The sequence below is a fragment of the Neoarius graeffei genome, chromosome 5, assembly GCF_027579695.1.
Source record: "Neoarius graeffei isolate fNeoGra1 chromosome 5, fNeoGra1.pri, whole genome shotgun sequence".
Classification (NCBI taxonomy): domain Eukaryota; kingdom Metazoa; phylum Chordata; class Actinopteri; order Siluriformes; family Ariidae; genus Neoarius; species Neoarius graeffei.
The window spans coordinates 48,895,478-48,918,968 of record NC_083573.1 but is presented as its reverse complement, the minus strand read 5'-3'; the positions used below and the strand labels follow the sequence as shown (position 1 = coordinate 48,918,968).

The window sequence follows — 23,491 nt, the reverse complement described above, 5'->3', positions numbered from 1 at the left end:
GCAGCAGACGAGACAAGCTACGTAATTTATGGCCCCAAGCAGACATGGAGAAGCCAGCTGTACCTGGAAGGCCTGCGTGATGCTGTTTTGCTGCTGGATGACCCAAAGGCAACATCTGATGATCAAAAAGTGGCAGCCACCATGAAGGTTGTCTGATTAACAAGGTAGCAGGGGGTCTGGCTAAGTATTCAGACATTATATCTGCAGAGAGAGTTGTCAGGGATAGATGAAAGAAGAAGGCACAACACAATCATAAGAACAAAAGTTTCAATACTTTTTAACAGTTACAATTCACACTTTTGATTATAACAATGAAAAAAAGAAGCTCTACAATGAAAATCCTCATAGGTTTTGAGCAGGAATTCTTTCATCGCTGTTATCTTTGTCGAGAAGCTCACTATTCACCCTCTCTTCACTATCTGGGTCTTGTTGCTCACTCTGAGTTTTTGGTATCCTCAGTCTCTTTCTAGCAGTACACAATTTCCTTGGCTGATGCTCATAATTTGTAATTCCTTCTTCACTCTGTGGATCCACACCTGCACTACCTACACTAGTGTTTTCCCCATCTGGATATCCCATCATCCAGCTGGACATCTCCACATACTCCTGACTCTGATCAATAATATTCTGGCTATCACTCAGTGGGATAGCGTAATGGTTTTCTCTCATCATCTCGATCTTGTCTTTTCTGTTTCTTTCTTTGGCCTGGGGTTGGTCAGGTAAGTAACTGTCCATTTTCGTGGCCTCAGTCTCAGTGAATTGAGTCACTCTGTGTTCCTCCCTTCCTCTCTCAGTGTCCATCCTCCTCTTTCTCTCTTGGTCTGTCACAGAATCCCAAGGTTCATACATCTCCTGGCTGCTCCTGTTCTCTGTGATTGGACCTTATAACAAAAATATACATTAGTATATAGATGTAACGATACACTGATATTAGGAAGTAGATAAAGTGGTGATTAAATCAATTCAATGGCACTTTTCATAGTTGTCTAACAGACAACACAATCTGTAGTCTTTGTATTACTCTGAAATCAACAGGGCCATAATATGAGATCCAGTTATGTTATATTAAGGCTGGACAAGAGCCCTGAAAACTGGCACATCAGTTAGAATAATAATACCTTGTGTTTTGATGGGTTGCTTCTCAGTCTCTGTCTTCATATATTTGTCCATGCATGCCGTTTCTGCACTTTTACTGTCTGCAGCGAGACAGAGAGAAATATATTTTAAATGACAAAATGTGTCATATTCTCTGATTCCAAAAAAGTTGGGATGCTGTGTAAAAGAAAAATGAAAACAGAATGTAATGAGTTGCAAATCCTTTTTGACCTATAATCAACTGAATACAATACAAAAACAAGATACAGTTAGGGCCATATATATTTGGACACTAACACAAATTTTCTTTTTTTACCTGTTTACTGAAACATATTCAAGTTATAGTTATATAATGGACATGGGCATAAAGTCCAGACTTTCAGCTTTCATTTGAGGGTATCCACATTAAAACTGGATGAAGGGTTTAGGAGTTTCAGCTCCTTAACATGTGCCACCCTGTTTTTAAAGGAACCAAAAGTAATTGGACAATTGACTCAAAGGCTATTTCATGGGCAAGTGTGGGCAATTCCTTCATTATGTCATTCTCAATTAAGCAGATAAAAGGCCTGGAGTTGATTTGAGGTGTGGTGCTTGCATTTGGAAGATTTTGCTGTGAAGAAAACATGCGGTCAAAGGAGCTCTCCATGCAGGTGAAACAAGCCATCCTTAAGCTGCGAAAACAGAAAAAAACCCATCCGAGAAATTGCTACAATATTAGGAGTGGCAAAATCTACAGTTTGGTACATCCTGAGAAAGAAAGAAAGCACTGGTGAACTCATCAATGCAAAAAGACCTGGACGCCCACAGAAGATAACAGTGGTGGATGATCGCAGAATAATTTCCATGGTGAAGAGAAACCCCTTCACAACAGCCAACCAAGTGAACAACACTCTCCAGAAAGTAGGCGTATCAATATCCAAATCTACCATAAAGAGAAGACTGCATGAAAGTAAATACAGAGGGTTCACTGCACGGTGCAAGCCACTCATAAGCCTCAAGAATAAAAAGGCTAGATTGGACTTTGCTAAAAAACATCTAAAAAAGCCAGCACAGTTCTGGAAGAACATTCTTTGGACAGATGAAACCAAGGTCAACCTCTACCAGAATGATGGACAGAAAAAAGTATGGCGAAGGCATGGTACAGCTCATGATCCAAAGCATACCACATCATCTGTAAAACACGGTGGAGGCAGTGTGATGGCTTGGGCATGCATGGCTGCCAGTGGCACTGGGTCACTAGTGTTTATTGATGATGTGACACAGGACAGAAGCAGCCGGATTAATTCTGAGGTATTCAGAGACATACTGCATGCTCAAATCCAGCCAAATGCAGCCAAACTGATTGGTTGGCGTTTCATAATACAGATGGACAATGACCCAAAACATAAAGCCAAAGCAACCCAGGAGTTTATTAAAGCAAAGAAGTAGAATATTCTTGAATGGCCAAGTCAGTCACCTGATCTCAACCCAATTGAGCATGCATTTCACTTGTTAAAGACTAAACTTCAGACAGAAAGGCCCACAAACAAACAGCAACTGAAAACCGCTGCAGTAAAGGCCTGGCAGAGCATTAAAAAGGAGGAAACACAGCGTCTGGTGATGTCCATGAGTTCAAGACTTCAGGCAGTCATTGCCAACAAAGGGTTTTAAACCAAGTATTAGAAATTAACATTTTATTCACAATTATTTAATTTGTCCAATTACTTTTGAGCCCCTGAAATGAAGGGATTGTGCTTAAAAAATGCTTTAGTTCCTCACATTTTTATGCAATCATTTTGTTCAACCCACTGAATTAAAGCTGAAAGTCTGAACTTCAACTGCATCTGAATTGTTTTGTTCAAAATTCATTGTGGTAATGTACAGAACCAAAATTAGAAAAATGTTGTCTCTGTCCAAATATTTATGGACCTAGCTGTATTTAATGTTCAAACTGATCAACTTTATTGTTTTTTTTTAAAATATGCACTCATTCTGAATTTGATGCCTGAAACACGTTCCAAAAAAGTTGGGACAGGGGCAACAAAAGACTGGGAAAGTTGTGGAATGCTCAAAAAACATCTGTTTGGAACATTCTACAGGTAAACAGGTTAACTGGTAATTGGGAAGATTCCGTCGCTCACAAGCAAGGATGGGGCGAGGGTTATCACTTTGCGAAAAACTGCGTGGGCAAAATAGTCTAACAGTTCAAGAAAAAAGTTTCTCAATGTGCAATTACAAGGAATTTAGGGATTTCACCATTGACAACCCATAAAATCATCAAAAGATTCAAAGAATCCAGAAAAAATCTCTGCATGTAAGGGGCAAGGTTGAAATCCAACTTTGAACAACTGTGACCTTCAATCCATTAATTGGCACTGCATTAAAAACTGCCATGATTGTATAAAGGATATTACTCCATGGGTTCAGGAACATTTTGGAAAACTGTTGTCAGTAAACACACTTTGTCACTGCAACTACAAATGCAAAGCGAAAGCTATACATCAGCAACATCTAGAAACGCGGCCAAATTCTCTGGGCCTGAGCTCATCTGAGATGGACTGATGCAAAGTGGAAAAGTGTGCTGCGGTCTGATGAATCCACAATTCAAATTGTTTTTGGAAATCATGGATGTTGTGTCCTCCGGGCTAAAGAAGAAAAGGGCCATCCAGATTGCTATCAGCACAAAGTTCAAAAGCCAGCATCTTTGATGGTATGGGGGTGTGTTAGTGCACATGATATGGGGAACTTGCACATGTGGGATCACCCCATTAAGGCTGAAAGGTACATACAGACTACATATTTTTTCAGAGACGTCCCTGTTTATTCCAGCAAGATAATGCCAAGCCACATTCTGCAGGTTTTACAATCCAAGAGCATGACTTCATATTAAAAGAGTGCAAGTGTTAAACTAGCTGGCCTGCCTCCCACTGAAAATTTGTGCTGCATTATCTCATTATCTCTAGCCGCTTTATCCTTCTACAGGGTCGCAGGCAAGCTGGAGCCTATCCCAGCTGACTACGGGCAAAAGGCGGGGTACACCCTGGACAAGTCGCCAGGTCATCACAGGGCTGACACATAGACACAGACAACCATTCACACTCAATTTAGAGTCACCAGTTAACCTAACCTGCATGTCTTTGGACTGTGGGGGAAACCGGAGCACCCGGAGGAAACCCACGCGGACACGGGGAGAACATGCAAACTCCACACAGAAAGGCCCTCGCCGGCCCCAGGGCTCGAACCCAGGACCTTCTTGCTGTGAGGCGACAGCGCTAACCACTACACCACCATGCCGCCGTGTGCTGCATTATGAAGTGCAAAATACAACAATGGAGACTCTGGATTGTTGAGCAACTGAAGTCATATATCAAGCAAGAATGGGAAAGAATTTCACATGCACAACAGTTAGTGTCCTCAGTTACCAAATGCTTACTAAGTGTTGTTAAAAGCAAAGGTGATATAACACAAACATGCCCGTTCCACATTTTTTTGGAATGAGTTACAGGCATCAAATTCAGAATGAGTTATTTTGACAAAAAAAAAAGTTTTTCCATTTGAACCTTAAATATTTTGTCTTTGTATTGTATTCAACTGAATATATGTCAAAAAGGATTTGCTAGTCATTGCATTCTGTTTTTATTTATGTTTTACAAAGCATCCCAACTCATACAGTATTGTTGACAACATGGCTTACCAGCAGAATCGTTGTCTAATCCTGAGTTTTCTGTGGCATAAAGCAAATAACTGAGACATTATTATTTGAATCACTCTTCATATAGGAATTACACAGAAAAGATTTAATCTGCACTGAGATTTAATATGAACGAATCCAGAATACCAGGTAGTTTGTTTCTTTTCTTTGAATTTTTTTGAACTTTAATGGTCATAATTCTCTGAAACAAAGCTGTGTGTAATATTACCTAAGATAGGACAATTCTTTAATAATTGTCTTTTAAAATAAAAAATGTGTGATTTTAGGCCATATTATGGTTTATCGTGTGTTAGAGGACAAAATATCAACTGATCAACTCAGATCAAGATGTCTGAATTCATAATTTAATGAATACCAAAAGTACTTGTACCTGTTTCTAGAATATATCAAAAGCACATGTATCGATCAATTATTAATGCAGGTTTTTGATATTGCGTTCAACTACACTGTAACAGTCACTAATACTGTATCAGTGTACCTGTAGTCAATTGCATATAGGTCAAAAACAATTTGCAAATCATTGCATTCTGTGGGTGGCACGGTGGTGTAGTGGTTAGCACTGTCGCCTCACAGCAAGAAGGTCCCGGTTCGAGCCCCGTGGCCAGCGAGGGCCTTTCTGTGCGGAGTTTGCATGTTCTCCCCGTGTCCGGGTGCTCCGGTTTCCCCCACAGTCCAAAGACATGCAGGTTAGGTTAACTGGTGACTCTAAATTGACTGTAGGTGTGAGTGTGAATGGTTGTCTGTGTCTATGTGTCAACCCTGCGATAACCTGGAGACTTGTTCAGGGTGTACCCCGCCTTTCGCCCGTAGTCAGCTGGGATAGGCTCCAGCTTGCCTGCGACCCTGTACAGGATAAGTGGCTACAGATGATGAATGGATGAATGGATCTGGTGTTTACTTACATTTTACACAGCACTTACCTGTTCGATCACGAGAGTTGCTGTTCTCTGTAGATTTTTCTTCAGTAGTGTCTGACAGGACAGTGACAGAGGAAAGATGGTATATTTAATTCCATGTTGATATAATACCTTAATGAGGATTAATTATTTTTTATCTTCTAAAACTGACCTGGATATTCCACTGAATCAGTCTCTGGAGTCTCACTGAATAATTCTGAGAAAATTCAATGAGTGCCATATTACTAGCAATTCTACTCAAAAACAATATTTAGTCTGGACACAATGATACAAACACACCAGTCGGGTTATCCACTGGAGTGGAAATTGAACACACTGTAGAAAATGAGAGCATTAAAAAGCTGAACACGTTGCACAGAGCTCCTTTAAAAATCAAAACTAATAAAATTTAACATCTCTGAGTTTGGCCTGTATATTTTATTCCTCTGCATGGCATCAACCCACTCCACTGCCTTGACACTCACCTGCCATTGAGTCTGGATCACCAGCAGCATTTGATGGATCTGAGACTAAACAACAGAAGCAGAACAACTCACTGTCAAACATGAAATGTGTGACCTGTAAACATTTCAGACATACACCATATGTCAAGGAGCATCAGAAGGAATGACTGTCTAAACTAGAGGTGTCAAACATACGGCATGTGGGTCTGGACTGGCTCAGTAAAGGTTGTAATCTAGCTGACCAAATGAATTTAGAATCCATGTTCTGACTTAAAATGATTTTGTGGACTGTAATTGAATTGGAAGTCTCTGTTATTCCTCTAGGGGGCAAAATAGAGCAAAAAAAAAAAAAACTCAGGGCCATCAACTCAAATACTGACAAAATGTGCTATTTTCCTAAAGAATTTCAGAGTTTCAGAGTTCCAAGCTTCCAATTCCATATGGTGCACTGCAATGTGGAAAAATTCAGTGTATATATAAAATTGAAGTATGTTCATTGAGTATTGTAGTATTGCATGTTCAATCTGTTTCTACAAACCCCATTTCCAGAAAAGTTGGGATATTTTCCAAAATGCAATAAAAACAAAAATCTGTGATTTGTTCATTCACACGAACTTTTATTTAACTGACAAAAATACAAAGAAAATATTTTCAATATTTTTACTGACCAACTAAATTGTATTTTGTAAATATAAATGAAGTGAGAATTTGATGTCTGCAACACACTGAAAAAAGTTGGGACAGAGGCAAAATAAGCCTGAAGAGTTTATAGGACATTCAAGTAACATAATTTTGGAAGATTCCACAATAAGCAGTCCACTTATCTGATAAAATGTACTTGTCAGATAAATGTGGATAAATGACATCATTTAAGAGGGGGTGTTGATGCATCACTGGCCCACTAAAGTGAATTATTTTTTGCCTGACCTAAGTGTAATGTGGCCTGTTACTTCAAATGAGTTTGTCAACCCTGTTCAAAAACAGTCTAACAAGAAAACTGTATGAGAAGTCATTGTTGTATACCATGTTATATATAAACTATACACTCAGTTTTGATCTGGAGAACTTCTGCATTATATTTACATACATACCAGTTACGACTGCAGGCTCAGGGCTGTTCCTATTAAAGGCTTCTGGAAAGAGATGAGGGTACTTTAGCATGCGCATATAGTGGTGCTTCAAAGTTTGTGAACCCTTTAGAATTTTCTATATTTCTGCATAAATATGACTGAAAACATCATCAGAGTTTCACACAAGTCCTAAAAGTAGGTAACAAATGATACAAAAATATTCTACTTGGTCATTTATTTATTGAGGAAAATGATCCAATATTACATATCTGGGCGGCACGGTGGTGTAGTGGTTAGCGCTGTCGCCTCACAGCAAGAAGGTCCTGGGTTCGAGCCCCGGGGCCGGCGAGGGCCTTTCTGTGTGGAGTTTGCATGTTCTCCCCGTGTCCGCGTGGGTTTCCTCCGGGTGCTCCGGTTTCCCCCACAGTCCAAAGACATGCAGGTTAGGTTAACTGGTGACTCTAAATTGACCGTAGGTGTGAGTGTGAATGGTTGTCTGTGTCTATGTGTCGGCCCTGTGATGACCTGGCGACTTGTCCAGGGTGTACCCTGCCTTTCGCCCGTAGTCAGCTGGGATAGGCTCCAGCTTGCCTGTGACCCTGTAGAAGGATAAAGCGGCTAGAGATAATGAGATGAGATTACATATCTGGGAGTGGCAAAAGTATGTGAACCTTTGCTTTCAGTATCTGGTGTGACCCCCTTGTGCAGCAATAGCTGCAACTAAACGTTTCTGGTAACTGTTGATCAGTCCTGCACACTGGCTTGGAGGAATTTTAGCCCGTTCCTCCGTACAGAACAGCTTCAACTCTGGGATGCTGGTGGGTTTCCTCACATGAACTGCTCGCTTCAGGTCCTTCCACAACATTTCAATTGGCTTAAGGTCAGAATTCATTGTTCCATCAATGATGGCAAGCCATCCTGGCCCAGATGCAGCAAAACAGGCCCAAACCATGATACCACCACCACCATGTTTCACAGATGAGATAAGGTTCTTATGCTGGAATGCAGTGTTTTCCTTTCTCCAAACATAACGCTTCTCATTTAAACCAAAAAGTTCTATTTTGGTCTCATCTGTCCACAAAACATTTTTCCAATAGCCTTCTGGTTTGTCCACATGATCTTTAGCAAACTGTAGACAAGCAGCAATGTTCTTTTTGGAGAGCAGTGGCTTTCTCCTTGCAACCCTGCCATGCACACCATTTTTGTTCAGTGTTCTCCTGATGGTGGACTCATGAACATTAACATTAGCCAATGTGAGAGAGGCCTTCAGTTGCTTTGAAGTTACCCTGGGGTCCCTTGTGACCTCACCGACTATTAGACCACTCCTGGGGAGGATAACATTGGTCTTGAATTTCCTCTATTCGTACACAATCTGTCTGACTGTGGATTGGTGGAGTCTAAACTCTTTAGAGATGGTTTTGTAATCTTTTCCAGCCTGATGAGTATCAACAACACTTTTTCTGAGATCCTCAGAAATCTCCTTTGTTTGTGCCATGATACACTTCCACAAACATGTGTTGTGAAGATCAGACTTTGCTAGATCTCTGTTCTTTAAATAAAACAGGGTGCCCACTCACACCTGATTGTCATTCCATTGATTGAAAACACCTGACTCTAATTTCACCTTCAAATTAACTGTTAATCCTAGAGGTTCACATACTTTTGCCACTCACAGATATGTAATATTGGATCATTTTCCTCAATAAATAAATGACCAAGTATAATATTTTTGTCTCATTTGTTTAACTGTGTTCTCTTTATCTACTTTTGGGACTTGTGTGAAAATCTGATGATGTTTTAGGTCATATTTATGCAGAAATATAGAAAATTCTAAAGGGTTCACAAACTTTCAACCACCACTGTGTGTGCATATATATATATATATATATATATATATATATATATATATATATATATATATATACACACACACACACACACACACACATACACAATATATGAGCTGATAGCCTAGAAGTACAGTAGCCAATCACAGCGCACGATTGCTCGTATCCAGTGAATGCAGATTGTACAATATATAATGTATATATATATTGTATTAATGCATATATAATGTATGTCTTTTTAAAATTTTCAAGAATTATTATAGCATTTTTCTTTTTCAGTTGCTGCTGTCATTTCACTGGTGTGTTTACATTCTAAGCAGAAATGATTTTGTTGGACATTTTGTATAAAGTTTCATTTATCGAATTTGCAAAAAATAAAAATGCCCTGTTTCTCAAAATCCAATGACTGTGGATAGAATGAAACAGTTACTCCACTCAATCTCATCGTACATGGCTTATAGTCAACTCGGCATTCCGCGCCTTGTCAGCTATCAGTTCATGTATGACTTGATTTCGTGGAATAACTGTATATATATATATATATATATATATATATATATATATATATATATATATATATATATATATATGGCAACCGTGAAATAAATCTCTATCTGTCACTTGTGAGGAAATCGATGAATTGTTTTGATAAATCTGGATACATTTTTTGTTAATGTGTCTAAATTAAAAAGAAAATCACACATTGGCTTGAAGATATGACGTTTATCTTCTCGTGTTGAAAAACTTGTATTTTCCATACAAGATAAATCGCGGACCTGAGTGATATATTTCCCAATATTTTACTCCCAGTGTTTTCCCGTTGACTGTACATGCGTTGCCAAAATGGCAAACTGGTTCAAAATTAAAATATTTTGATTAACTTGCACTTTTGGTTTTTTTATGCTTCCATATAATATAAAGAATATTACACGATATGAAAGATGTAAGAACATTACAAGATATGAAGTTGATCTTCCCATGTTGAAAAATATATCACTCATTTACTTCTCTCTCTCTCTATTATATATACAGTATATATATATATATATATATATATATATATATATATATATATATATATATATATATATATATAGTGTGTAATGTTTATTACATACACTTTCTATAATGTTTATATAATATATAACATTATTATTAGAAGGAACCAATTTCCCTTGCAACTGAGTCATGTCTATGTGCAAAAACAAATGTAAAGTGAGAGAGAGACTTACCATTTAAAAAGTTTATAAAGTCTTCACTCTGGCCTGGACACACCAAATAAAATATATATCCATGAGTACATTATTTAGCAACAACAATAGTAGCCTAAAAAAGGATGAAAACACGAGCTTGGTATTGTCAGCCTATATATAGAAAAATGTGTGCTGTAATGCAGGAAGTGTACTGAATCAAACACAAGTGAAGTAGTTCAGTTTGAGGAAGACAATAATGATTACCTCCCACAGCTGCTGAATACACAACTGTTATAAACACCAGCATCAACAGAACAGGCCTGACACAAGAGCTAGACCTAAACCAGAGAGAGAGGAAATGAGAAATTATGACATAGTGAACTTAAATAAACTTAATATAGCATGGAATCGACATAGATAAGATTAATGCTATAAACACTGACATGATATAAACGCACTGCACACATATGCACAAAAATATAGAAATAAAAAATATATATAAAGTAGAAGAAAGAAAATGTTGTCTTATTACTCACAGTCTCATCTTGAACAGTCGGGTCCACAAAGAGGTAATCATCAGAAATCATCCTTCCCGTGTGCTTTTATACCTGCACAGATCACTGAGCTCTAAACAGTACTGAATGGAACAATGTGGCCAAAGATGACCTGCTCTGCAGTGAAGCGTTCATTCACTGGCAATTTACTATTTTTGTTTCGGACAAGAAAAGAAGTTTGATCAAAGAGCTAGTGTGAGCCACACAAAGGAAGGGACCCCACTTGTAGCTACACAAGGGAAAAGGTCTACAAACTTTACGATCGTAAATTGTATTTACACTAGTCAAATTTGGTAGTGTATGATATTTGAAAAATCTTGTCCTGAATATTATACTCTTTGGATAACAGTTGCTATTATTATGGGCAACTATTCAGTAGTAAGTATTTATTGCTTGTTTAATACAAATATAAAATAGCTTTCAATAAACATTTTTATTATTAGCATTATATATGCTATTTTTTGTACAATTACATTGCTGAGAGGGATTCCCCATCCTAAACAAAAAATGTTTATGACACCATATACCCAGACAAGAAAGCAACCATACTGTTGGAATTATTAAATCGAACTTTGATTTAACTGGGGGGGGGGGGGGGGGGGGGGGGTCCTCCACCTGGTGTAATAAAATACCACAGGAAAGGTTGGGATCATTTGATCTCTGGCCAGATTCGACCACCAGAACAGGAGATCCTCAGAAACAAAAGTCTGCATTCAGTCTAGTTTAAATGGTATTGTATTAGCTGTGGGGACTGATGCATGGAAACACTCACCCTGTAGCACTTCCTGCCTGAGTGGAAAATGTTATGCCTTTTTGTTGCAGGATTTAGAAACAAAGAGAGCACACAAATAGGCACCAAGAAGGTTAGTGCATTTTTTGGTATTTTATTACTACCTTTTGAATCTCCGTCGAAAAGTTTTCACAAGCACATAAAACAATGGTGTAACAAAAATCATTAATGGTCTTATAACATACATTCTTATTAATAAACTATTATTAGTGATGGAGTTACACAAAGAGATGGAATAACTTCTAATGTACTATTTAAATGATAGAATGCCTTTTTTATTATGTGACTAGTAAATGCTGTTTTAAAAAATTATTCTACACTTGAAGTGCACTAACCAGTCATTAACCATTAATTAGCATAACTTAATGGCTGAAAGTTGAGAACAAAATTTTGCTCACCCAAAGAACTAAATTAAATTTACAGAGAAAATTTTGTGAAACAACACACTATTTAGTGTGTTAGATTCCACTAATGTTGCTTTATTATCAGAAGTAACAAACTAGTCAAATAGTCTATGATGACAATAATAGAAAAAAAAACATACAAAAAAAAAAACCTATCTAATGACTTGTATGCCCACCCCTTTTCATTTATAAAGGCCACAAACTCTTTTGTATCTTCCAAGCAGGGCATATTGTTGTATGTTCTTATATTTCAAGATATCATACACTGATTTCTTCAGAGCAGGTTTACAGACTGAGATAATCATGGAAAAACACCACTTGCTTTTATTTACAACCCCAATTCCAAAAAAAGTTGAGATGTTGTGTAAACTGTAAATAAAAACAGTTTAATAATTTGCAAATCATGGAAACCCTATAGTTCTTTGAAAATAGTCCAAAGACAACATATCAAATGTTGAAACTGAGAAATTTTATTGTGTTTTGAAAAATATATGCTCATTTTGAATTTGATGTCAGCAACACGTTTCAAAAAAGTTGAGACAGGGGCATGTTTACCCCTGTGTTGCATCACCTCTACTTTTAACAACACTCTGTAAACTTTTGGGAACTGAGACCAGTTGTTGTAGTTTTAAAAGTGAAATGTTGTCCCATTCTTGCCTGATATACAATTTCAGTTGCTCAACAGTTCGGGGTCTCCTTTGTCATATTTTGCACTTCATAATGCACCAAATGTTTTAAATGGGAGACAGGTCTGGACTGCAGGCAGGCCAGTTTAGCACCTGAACTCTTTTACTATGGAACCATGCAGTTTTAATATGTACAGAAAACAGTTTGGCATTGTCTTGCTGAAAGAAGGAAGACCTTCCCTGAAAAAGATTTTGTCTGGATGGCAGCATATTGCTCTGAAACGTGTTTATCATTCAGCATAATGGTGCCTTCCCAGATGTACAAGCTACCCATGTTATGTGGATTAATGCACCCTCATACCATCACAGATGCTGGCTTTTGAACTGTGCACTGATAACAAGCCGGATGGTCCCTCTCCTCTTTAGCCTGGAGGACGTGGTGTCCATGATTTCTAAAAAGAATTTCTACTTTTGATTTGTCAGACCTCAGGCCAGTTTTCCACTTCACCTCAGTCCATTGTAAAAGAGCTCAGGCCCAGAGAAGGTGGTGGTGTTTCTGGATATTGTTTATATCTGGTTTTAACTTGCATTTCTAGATGCAGTAATAAACTGTTTTCACAGATGATGGTTTTCTGAAGTGCTCCTGAGCCCATACAGTGATTTCCACTACAGACATGTGTCTGCTTGTAATGCAGTGTCTCCTGAGGGCCTGAAGATCACAGGCATCCAGTGTCAGTTTTCAGCCTTATCTCTTGCATACAGAGATTTCTCCAGATTCTCTGAATCTTTTAATGATATTGTGTACCACAGATGATGTGATCCCCAAATTCTTTGCAATTTTACATTGAGGAACGTTATTCTTAATTTGTTGCACTGTTTGCCCACTCAGTCTTTCACAGAGCGGTGAACCCCTCCCCATCTTTACTTCTGAGAGACTCTGCCTCTCTGGGATGCTCTTTTTATACTCAATCGTGTTACTGACCTGTTGCCAATTGACCAAATTAGGTTGTTTTTTTTTAATCATTACACAATTTTTCAGTCTTTTGTTGCCCCGTCCCAACTTTTTTGAAACATGTTGCTGATATCAAATTCAAAATGAGCATATATTTAAAAAAAAACAATAAATTTCTCAGTTTCAATATCTGATATGTTGTCTTTGTACTATTTTCAATGAAATACAGGGTTTCCATGATTTGTGAATCTTCACATTCTTTTTTTATTTATCTTTTACACAGTATCCCAACTTTTTTTGGAATTGGGGTTGTATTTTCAGACCATTTTTCTGTGGAGTTTAATTTATATTTTGCAATATTGTCTTCTTGCAGGATATACTGAATTTTACTTGAACTTCTCTTTTTTAAAAGGCACATTTCTTTTTTTTTTGTCCAGGATGAAAAACTTCTGCTCTGATGCCTTGTATGAACTACACCCTAAAATCAACTTTCCGCTTCAATAGTACTAAAAAACTTGACATCCTTAAAAATATTCAAACTTTTTATTTTTGTATATAGTCATCAAAATATTGTCTCATCTTGTCTCGTCTTCTTCCGCTTATCCGGGGCCGGGTCGCAGAGGCAGCAGTCTGAGCATGGAAGCCCAAACTTCCCTTTCCCCAGACACCTCGGCCAGCTCCTTGGGAAGAACACCGAGGCGTTCCCAGGCCAGCCGAGAGACATAGTCCCTCCAGCGTGTCCTGGGTCTTCCCCGGGGCCTCCTCCCGGGGGGACATGCCTGGAACACCTCCCCAGGGATGCGTCCAGGAGGCATCCGAAAGAGATGCCCAAGCCACCTCAGCTGATTCCTCTCGATGTGGAGGAGCAGTGGCTCTACTCCGAGCTCCTCCCGAGTGACTGTACTTCTCACCCTATCTCTAAGGGAGCGCCCAGCCACCCTGCGAAGGAAACTCATTTCGGCTGCTTGTATCCGTGATCTTATTCTTTCGGTCATTACCCAAAGCTCATGACCATAGGTGAGCGTCGGAACATAGATCAACCGATAAATTGAGAGCTTCGCCTTTTGGCTCAGCTCCTTCTTCACCACGACAGACCGGTAAAGCGACCGCATCACTGCAGAGGCCGCACCGATCCGCCTGTCGATCTCACGCTCTATCCTTCCCTCCCTCGTGAACAAGATCCTGAGATACTTAAACTCCTCCACTTGAGGCAGGACTTCTCCACCAATCTGGAGAGGGCAAGCCACCCTTTTCCAGTCAAGAACCATGGCCTCAGACTTGGAGGTGCTGATTCTCATCCCAGCCGCTTCACACTCGACTGCAAACCGCTCCAGTGCATGCTGAAGGTCCTGGTTTGCAGAAGCCAACAGGACAACATCATCTGCAAAAAGCAGAGATGAAATCCTGTGGTTCCCAAACAGGATTCCTTCCGGCCCCTGGCTGCGCCTAGAAATTCTGTCCATAAAAATTATGAACAGAACCAGTGACAAAGGGCAGCCCTGCCGGAGTCCAACATGCACTGGGAACAGGTCTGACTTACTGCCGGCAATGCGAACCAGACTCCTGCTCCGTTTGTACAGGGACCGGACAGCCCTTAGCAAAGAGCCCCGAACCCCATACTCCCGAAGCACCCCCCACAGAATACCATGAGGGACACGGTTGAATGCCTTCTCCAGATCCACAAAGCACATGTGGACTGGTTGGGCAAACTCCCATGAACCCTCGAGCACCCTATGAAGAGTATAGAGCTGGTCCAGTGTTCTGTGACCAGGACAAAAACCACATTGTTCCTCCTGGATCCGAGGTTTGACTATCGGCCGAATTCTCCTCTCCAGTACCCTGGAGTAAACCTTCCCTGGGAGGCTGAGAAGTGTGATTCCCCTATAATTGGAGCACACTCTCCGGTCCCCTTTCTTAAAAAGAGGGACCACCACCCCAGTCTGCCACTCCAGAGGCACTGTCCCTGACCGCCACGCGATGTTGCAGAGGCATGTCAGCCAAGACAGCCCCACAACATCCAGAGACTTGAGATACTCAGGGCGGATCTCATCCACCCCCGGTGCCTTGCCACCGAGGAGCTTGCTAACTACCTCAGTGACTTCGGCTTGGGTAACGGATGAGTCCGCACCTGAGTCATCAGCCTCCGCTTCCTCAATGGAAGACGTGACTGTGGGATTGAGGAGATCCTCGAAGTATTCCTTCCACCGCCTGACAATGTCCCCTGTCGAGATCAACAGCTCCCCACCTGCACTGTAAACAGTGTTGGCAGAGTACTGCTTCCCCCTCCTGAGGCACTGGACGGTTTGCCATAATTTCTTCGAGGCCGACCAATCGTCCTCCTCCATGGCCTCACCGAACTCCTCCCAGTTCTGAGTTTTTGCCTCCGCAACTGCCCGAGCTGTGGCACGCCTGGTCTGCCGATACCCGTCAGCTGCTTCAGGAGTCCCGGAGGCCAACATGGCCCGATAGGACTCCTTCTTCAGCTTGATGGCATCCCTTACTTTTGGTGTCCACCACCGGGTTCGGGGATTGCCGCCATGACAGGCACCAGAGACCTTGCGGCCACAGCTCCGAACAGCCGCGTCTACAATGGAGGTAGAGAACATGGTCCACTCAGACTCAATGTTCCCCGCCTCCCTTGGAAGCTGGGAGAAGCTCTCCCGGAGGTGGGAGTTAAAGACCTCCCCAACAGAGTGCTCGGCCAGACGTTCCCAGCAGACCCTCACCATATGTTTGGGTCTTCCAGGTCTGTCCGGCTTCCTCCTCCGCCAGCGGATCCAACTCACCACCAGGTGGTGATCAGTTGACAGCTCAGCCCCTCTCTTCACCCAAGTGTCCAAGACATAGGGCTGTAGATCCGATGAAATGACAACAAAGTTAATCATCGACCTCCGACCTAAGGTGTCCTGGTGCCACGTGCACTTATGGACACCCCTATGCTTGAACATGGTGTTCATTATGGACAAACTGTGACTAGCACAGAAGTCCAATAACAAAACACCATTCTGGTTCTGATCGGGGAGGCCGTTCCTCCCAATCACGCCCCTCCAGGTGTCACTGTCATCGCCCACGTGAGCGTTGAAGTCCCCCAGTAGAACAATGGAGTCCCCAGTCTGAGCACCTCTCAGTACCTCTCCCAGGGACTCCAAGAAGGCCGGATACTCTATACTGCTATTCGGCCCGTAGGCACAAACAACAGCAAGAGCCCTCTCCCCAATCCGAAGGCACAGAGAGGCGACCCTCTTGTTCACTGGGGTAAACTCCAACACATGGCGGCTGAGCTGGGGAGCTATAAGCAAGCCCACACCAGCCCGCCGCCGTTCACCATGGGCGACTCCAGAGAAGTGGAGAGTCCAGCCCCTCTCGAGGAGCTGGGTTCCAGAGCCCAAGCTGTGTGTGGAGGTGAGCCCGACTATCTCTAGCCGGTACCTCTCAACCTCCCGCACAAGCTCAGGCTCTTTCCCCCCCAGCGAAGTGACATTCCATGTCCCAACAGCTAGCCGCTGTGTCCGGGGATTGGGTCGTTGAGGCCCCTGCCTTCGACTGCCGCCCAATCCACACTGCACCAGCCCCTTACAGCTACCTCTGTGGGTGGTGAACCCACAGGAGATCAGGCCCACGTCACCACTTCGGGCTGAGCCCAGCCGGGCCCCATGGGCAAAGGCCGGGCCACCAAGTGCTTGCATACGAGCCGCAACCCCAGGCCTGGCTCCAGGGTGGGGCCCCGGCTGCACCATACCGGGTGATGTCACGGTCCTTGATTGATTATTCTTCATAAGGGGTTTTGGTGAACTGCTCTTGGTCTGGCCTGTCACCTAGGACCTGTCTGCCTTGGGAGACCCTAACAGGGGTGTAATGCCCCCGACAACATAGCTCCTAGGATCATTCAAGCACACAAACCCCTCCACCACAATAAGGTGGCAGTTCTAGGAGGGGATCAAAAATATTGTACTCATAAAAATAATTTCCTAGTCAGGCAACACTGACCAACTATTCCATCCAAAGAGTAACATTTCCAATCTGGGTCCTTCTTTCTTTCTCTTTTTTTTTAAGTGTGTTTCAGCTAAAGACATACATTTGCAGTTAATCAGATTCCAGGAACAAGAAAGTCAAACTCTTATTATATGAGAAGTCATATCCTTGAATACTAGGCTGAGAAGTAGGCTATCCCCTTAAACTCACAGTCCCACTAACGTAGACACAGCCCTCCTTCTTGAGTCTTTTTTTAATGCAAAGCACCTTATGAACACATCCCTCATGCACAATTTACGTATTGAAAATCTTTTCTACTTTTGCAATGGCCAAAAGATCGTTAAGGTGTCCATAATTGTAGCCGCCATTCTAATTTTAGTATTGCAGATACCAAGATATGTCCGCTGTTTTTTTATTTAATTAATAAGGTTTAAAAAAACAAACAAAATAAATCATTATGTGGGATTGAGCTGGAGAGTTTATGGAATAAATTTATATTTAATAGCAGGTCCTAGCTTAGGTTTTTTCACTCATGATACAAATGCAGTGAAAAGCAAGCTGGGCGAGTCCTGTTGGATTTTAACAGGGTGCGGGAACTTCATGCATCGACATCATAACAGTGTGGGAAATAAGGCCAGACCAGCGGACACTGACCGGTAATTTTCACATTTGTCCATCTGTATTTCAAAAACATCAAACCAGATGGCCCATGAAAAATTGTAAAGATATGGGTCTAATCTACTTCTAGTTTTCTTCCAAATGTTACACTGGGCGAATATATTATATCGTAACATGGCCTGTGATTGGCTGATCGCAGACACTCTCGATGAATAACAAGTCACCTCTCATCAGCGAGCAGGAGTGCATTCTGGCAGGACACCACACGACGCTGTTATCAGCTGGGCAGGTTTACCACTAACAGTAAAAGAAAATAGACTACTACTGGTGTTGGACCTTGACAAAGTGTTTTTTCCATCATATTTTAACCCTCTGGGGTCGAGAGCTTCTCCGGCGAAGCTTGGCAGGTTTAGAATGAGTAGGTCATGTTTTGAGATAAATATCTTCACGAGTTTTTATCATACAAGCATGATAAACATATTGACAGAAACTTTATACTTTACACTTTCCTATGTACCCATTGCCAAATAATATCTCATCTCATCTCATTATCTCTAGCCGCTTTATCCTGTTCTACAGGGTCGCAGGCAAGCTGGAGCCTATCCCAGCTGACTACGGGCGAAAGGCGGGGTACACCCTGGACAAGTCGCCAGGTCATCGCAGGGCTGAGACATAGACACAGACAACCATTCACACTCACATTCACACCTACAGTCAATTTAGAGTCACCAGTTAACCTAACCTGCATGTCTTTGGACTGTGGGGGAAACCGGAGCACCCGGAGGAAACCCACGCGGACACAGGGAGAACATGCAAACTCCACACAGAAAAGCCCCCGCCGGCCATGGGGCTCGAACCTGGACCTTCTTGCTGTGAGGCGACAGCGCTAACCACTACAACACCATGCCGCCCCCCAAATAATATTATATTTTTAAATTACCTAAATTAGATGAAACATAAAAATTGTGGAGGCACAGTAGTGTAGTGGTTAGTGCTGTTGCCTCACAGCAAGAAGGTCTGGGTTTGAGCCCCGTGGCAGACGTGGGCCTTTCTGTGCAGAGTTTCCATGTTCTCCCCGTGTCCATGTGGGTTTCCTCCGGGTGCTCCGGTTTCCCCCACAGTCCAAAGACATGCAGGTTAGGTTAACTGGTGACTCTAAATTGACCATAGGTGTGAATGTGAGTGTGAATGGTTGTCTGTGTCTATGTGTCAGCCCTGCGATGACCTGGCGACTTGTCCAAGGTGTACCCCGCCTTTCGCCCGTAGTCAGCTGTGATAGGCTCCAGCTCGCCTGCGACCCTGTAGAACAGGATAAAGCGGCTACAGATAATGAGATGAGATAAAAGTTGTCACCATCCTCAATCACACTGGAGTCGGAGTGCTGAGTGTCCACTTACGCATTCATAAAAGACTGTTCCCATGGTAACGGCATGATAATCACTTTGACTCTTTCGGTTTCGATTGGTTTCTTTTTGTGGCATTTTCTTCTATTTTCTAAGTTCTAGTCCAGCAGATTTTAGTCTAAATGCCAAATGATATGACCATATCTAGTTTTGAGTCATTTTAAAAGTCATTTTGTTCCAAAGTTACTTGGAATCTATTCTGTAAGAATAGTTGTATTGTTAATTACTAAATTTCTTATAGACTTATTATAAACATAGTATAAAAATAGTCATTGTTGACATAATGTTTGTTATTAGAGTACCTATATATGAGTACCAGTACGTTGTAACCCAGTGTTTCTCAACCACTGGGGCATGGCCCATTAGTGCATCGTGAAGCGCCATCTAGTTGGTCACAGATTTTTTTCAAGTTTAAAGCAAAATACTAAATAGCTCAGGATGTCGTAGTGTCCCAAATCTGGTAGCTGGTTTGCCGTTCACTTTTCGAGTGGAATAAATACGTTTGTGGGTAAATTAAGAACAACATCACTTTATTTTTGTCACATTCTTCCTCTACATTTAACTCTCTCTCTCTCTCACACACAGACACACACACACACACACACAGACAAAGAGCGCAGAATAAATATGTTTGTAGGTAAATGATATGGATCTGTGATGCCTGCTGGAAGAGAACAGCAGGGAGGATTGAGAATCGAGTGGCTGTTGTTTGTTTACACCCGATACTAAAACTTGTAGCGTCCTAGCAACCATCTGAAAGATGTGTACAAAGCCCAGAAATTCCTCCTTACACAGGCAAAAATGACACAGGATTTATCTTGTAGTGTCCTGATCCCCAGATCTTTAACCCAGCCACATATAAAAAGTTGTACCCCTCCATGCTCTTCCAGGTTTTCATCTGTGTGTCCGTGTAGAATGATGTCTGCAACACCAGGTAGTTTGAGATGTCAGGAAACTCAGCGGATGGATAATTTTCCAACTCGTAATGAATGAATGAATAACTTTATTTAAACACAATAAGTTGATCAGCAGAGCTGGTGGGGCCGTGCATGTACAGATACAAATAATTACAAATACAAAAGACTAAAAATATACACAATATTTTAAAAAAATTAAATCTGTCGATTATCTGTTAATTATCTTCACATTAATTAATAATATGCATAATTATTGTCTTTGTATTTAGTTATGGCTACAATAGGATCAAAATTTATTCTACTAATGTCAAATTTAGCTCGTAAATTTTTCTTTCATAGGAAAAATCCTTTGTTAGCATGTAAGGATCTAATCCCATTGAATGGTTTCTATATCCACTTCTTCTGAGCATACCGGTAGTTCTTGGTTTTAATAACTTGCTTGTTTGCTGAACACAAACATGGCAATAAGTTCTTGTGTTAATGGACCAGACTCCACTTTTGGATCATTAATCCCTTTTGACTGAGAATGCCCTGCATGCATGGTTTGGCTTCTGGCACATCCATACAGTTTTAAATACAATACCTACAATTAAAAACAGTTTGTTTTTATTGCATTTATTTAATTCCTGGGCTCCCATCTGTAACAGGGAGTGATGTTGCATCCCATTAATACACTTTACAATAGATTATTAGATTCTAATAGAATAGATGAGCCAAAATAATTGGGGATCTTTTTTAACAGGCCCCGACTCATTACAAGTATGAATAGGTGGGCTGCAAAGCAGAAAAGGTTGAGAACCCCTGTTGTAACCAACTGGAACATCCTTGCCCCCCATACTTTTTTTCTAGACATGGACCTGACCTGTATGTGCTACTGTTTTCTTGGGTAGAACTTTAAGCATGTTTTTCTTGAATCTTCTGACATTTTCTTGTAAATTATATTCAATTTGTACTGTAATTAGCAACTAATGTCAAGTGTAATTTGGCCTTAGAAGATCACAAAAATGTGCTTGGAAATAGCTGAGATGTCATCTTCAGGCATATAAAGCCCTTCAGCTTCCAGGGCCCTAAGGCGGGCCCCAGACCCCCAGCTGCATTGTTCCGGGTCTTTGACCCATCATTCAGATAGGCTGAAATTTGGAGGGACAGACAACATTTCAGACTTGTCTGTCCTGTGACAGTCTGCTTAAAATTCCTTATTTCCCACACTGTAATAACATACTGTATTCCCAGACTGCATTGTAGATTACATGTAAAGGGTGTGTGCCATCCTTTTATGTTTATGGTATACTTAACACGCATGTTCACAAGCCAAAATGATAAGATGCTGCAGCAGGCTGTCAGCTGTCTGGCTACTGCTCATATTCATTAATAAGGTATCCCTGTACTTACGATACCCTGTGTATATACATGGGACACATGCTGTTTTGGGGGTGAGCCTCACAGCGGCTGGATACTGTAGGTCTGTGAGAGATGTTGATTTTTGCAATGGCTCTGAAGAAAAATAACTCCGCCATTGCCGGTCCCAAGCCCGGAAGAGAAAGGAGGAGGGTTGGGCGTGGGGTCAGCAGCCCCACCCCGTAAAACCTTTGCCGCTACAGAAATGCCAACAAGGAGATCAACAACCAACTCAGCCTTGGGAGAAGATGGACCTTCAGCTGGAGGACTTATGACGCGGAGTGGTGAAAGCCGTAAGGAAGCCACTCAGCCGACAACCATCCTTTCGACGAGAGCAACCATCAATATTGGGACATGGAATGTAAGGACCATGTACGAAGCAGGGAAGACAGCTCAGGTGGCAGCAGAGATGAGGACCTACCGTCTCGAAGTCCTTGGCATTAGCGAGTCAAGATGGACGGGTAGTGGACAGAAGAGGCTGACCACAGGAAAGAGGCTGCTGTTTTCTGGCCATGAGGAGGAGAACGTACCACACACAGAAGGAGTGGCTCTCATGCTCTCCAAAACTGCACAGAGAGCTCTCATTGAGTGGGAAGCTCATGGCCCACGCATCTTCACAGCCTCGTTCAGAACAAAACAAAAGAGGATCAACATGAACATCATACAGTGCTACGCCCCGACCAACGACACTGATGATGAGATCAAAGAACAGTTTTACAACAGACTGCAGATAGTCGTTGGGACCCTTTCAAGAAGAGACCTCAACATCGTCATGGGAGACTTCAACGCCAAGGTCAGCAGCGACAACAGGGGCTTCGAGGAGGTCATGGGGCAGCAGGGTCTGGGAGTCATGAATGACAACAGAGAGAGGTTTGCAGACCTATGTGCCATAAGCAACCTTGTTATTGGCGGTACATTCTTCTCCCACAAGCGGATACACAAGGCGACCTGGGTATCACTGGACCATTCTACTGAAAACCAAATAGACCATGTGTGCATCTCAAGAAGGTTCAGGAGATCCCTCCAGGATGTCAGAGCAAGGAGAGGAGCTGACGTTGCTTCAGACCACCACCTTGTTGTTGCCAGGCTGAAGTTGAAGCTGAAGAGAAAGTGGACCGGTGAGACCTGCCAATGACAGAGGTTCAACACCACTCTGCTGAAGGACGCAGGGAAGCAGGAGGAGTTCAGACTCGCACTCTACAATAGGTTCCAGGTTCTCCAGGAGCTTCTTGATGAAGAGACCATTGACGAGCAGTGGAATGGAGTGAGAGATGCAATAACAACAACATGCAAGGAAGTGCTGGGCTACAAGAAGCACACCCACAAAGAGTGGATATCACCAGAGACACTGGAGAAAGTGGCAGACAGGAAGAAGAAGAAAGCTGAAGTTAACAACAGCCGTACAAGAACAGAAAAGGCCCGTGCACAGGAGGCATACACAGCAGCCAACAGAATGGTGAAAAACAGCATCAAAGCCGACAAGAGGAACTTTGTGGAGTCACTTGCGCAAGAGGCAGAAGAGGCGGCTCGACATGGAAACATGAGAGACCTCTACAACACCACAAAGAAGTTGTCAGGAAAGTTTGCCAAGCCAGAGAGGC

At 41.8% G+C, this 23,491-nt stretch overlaps 1 protein-coding gene across 1 annotated transcript; it reads right to left on the bottom strand.

Annotated features, from left to right (window-relative positions):
• Positions 1–342: 342 nt before the first annotated feature.
• zgc:194210 (uncharacterized protein LOC794982 homolog) lies at positions 343–22,009 on the bottom strand. The gene is made up of 9 exons (XM_060920820.1): positions 21,885–22,009; positions 10,521–10,594; positions 10,296–10,328; positions 7,238–7,276; positions 6,168–6,212; positions 5,855–5,899; positions 5,707–5,757; positions 1,119–1,196; positions 343–881 (listed from the first exon to the last, which is right to left on the bottom strand). The coding sequence occupies exons 1-9, from the start codon at positions 22,007–22,009 to the stop codon at positions 343–345; spliced, it is 1,029 nt and encodes a 342-aa protein (XP_060776803.1).
• Between the last annotated feature and the right edge of the window lie 1,482 nt (positions 22,010–23,491).

Excerpts from the sequence above, each read along its gene's own strand:
- zgc:194210 (XM_060920820.1), bottom strand. The coding sequence starts at position 22,009 with ATGGCGGAGTTATTTTTCTTCAGAGCCATTGCAAAAATCAACATCTCT. Across the intron at positions 10,595-21,884 it reads ATGTATATACACAGGGTATC|GTCTAGCTCTTGTGTCAGGC; the intron begins GTAAGTACAGGG and ends TCTCTGGTTTAG. Across the intron at positions 882-1,118 it reads GCAACCCATCAAAACACAAG|GTCCAATCACAGAGAACAGG; the intron begins GTATTATTATTC and ends TTTTGTTATAAG.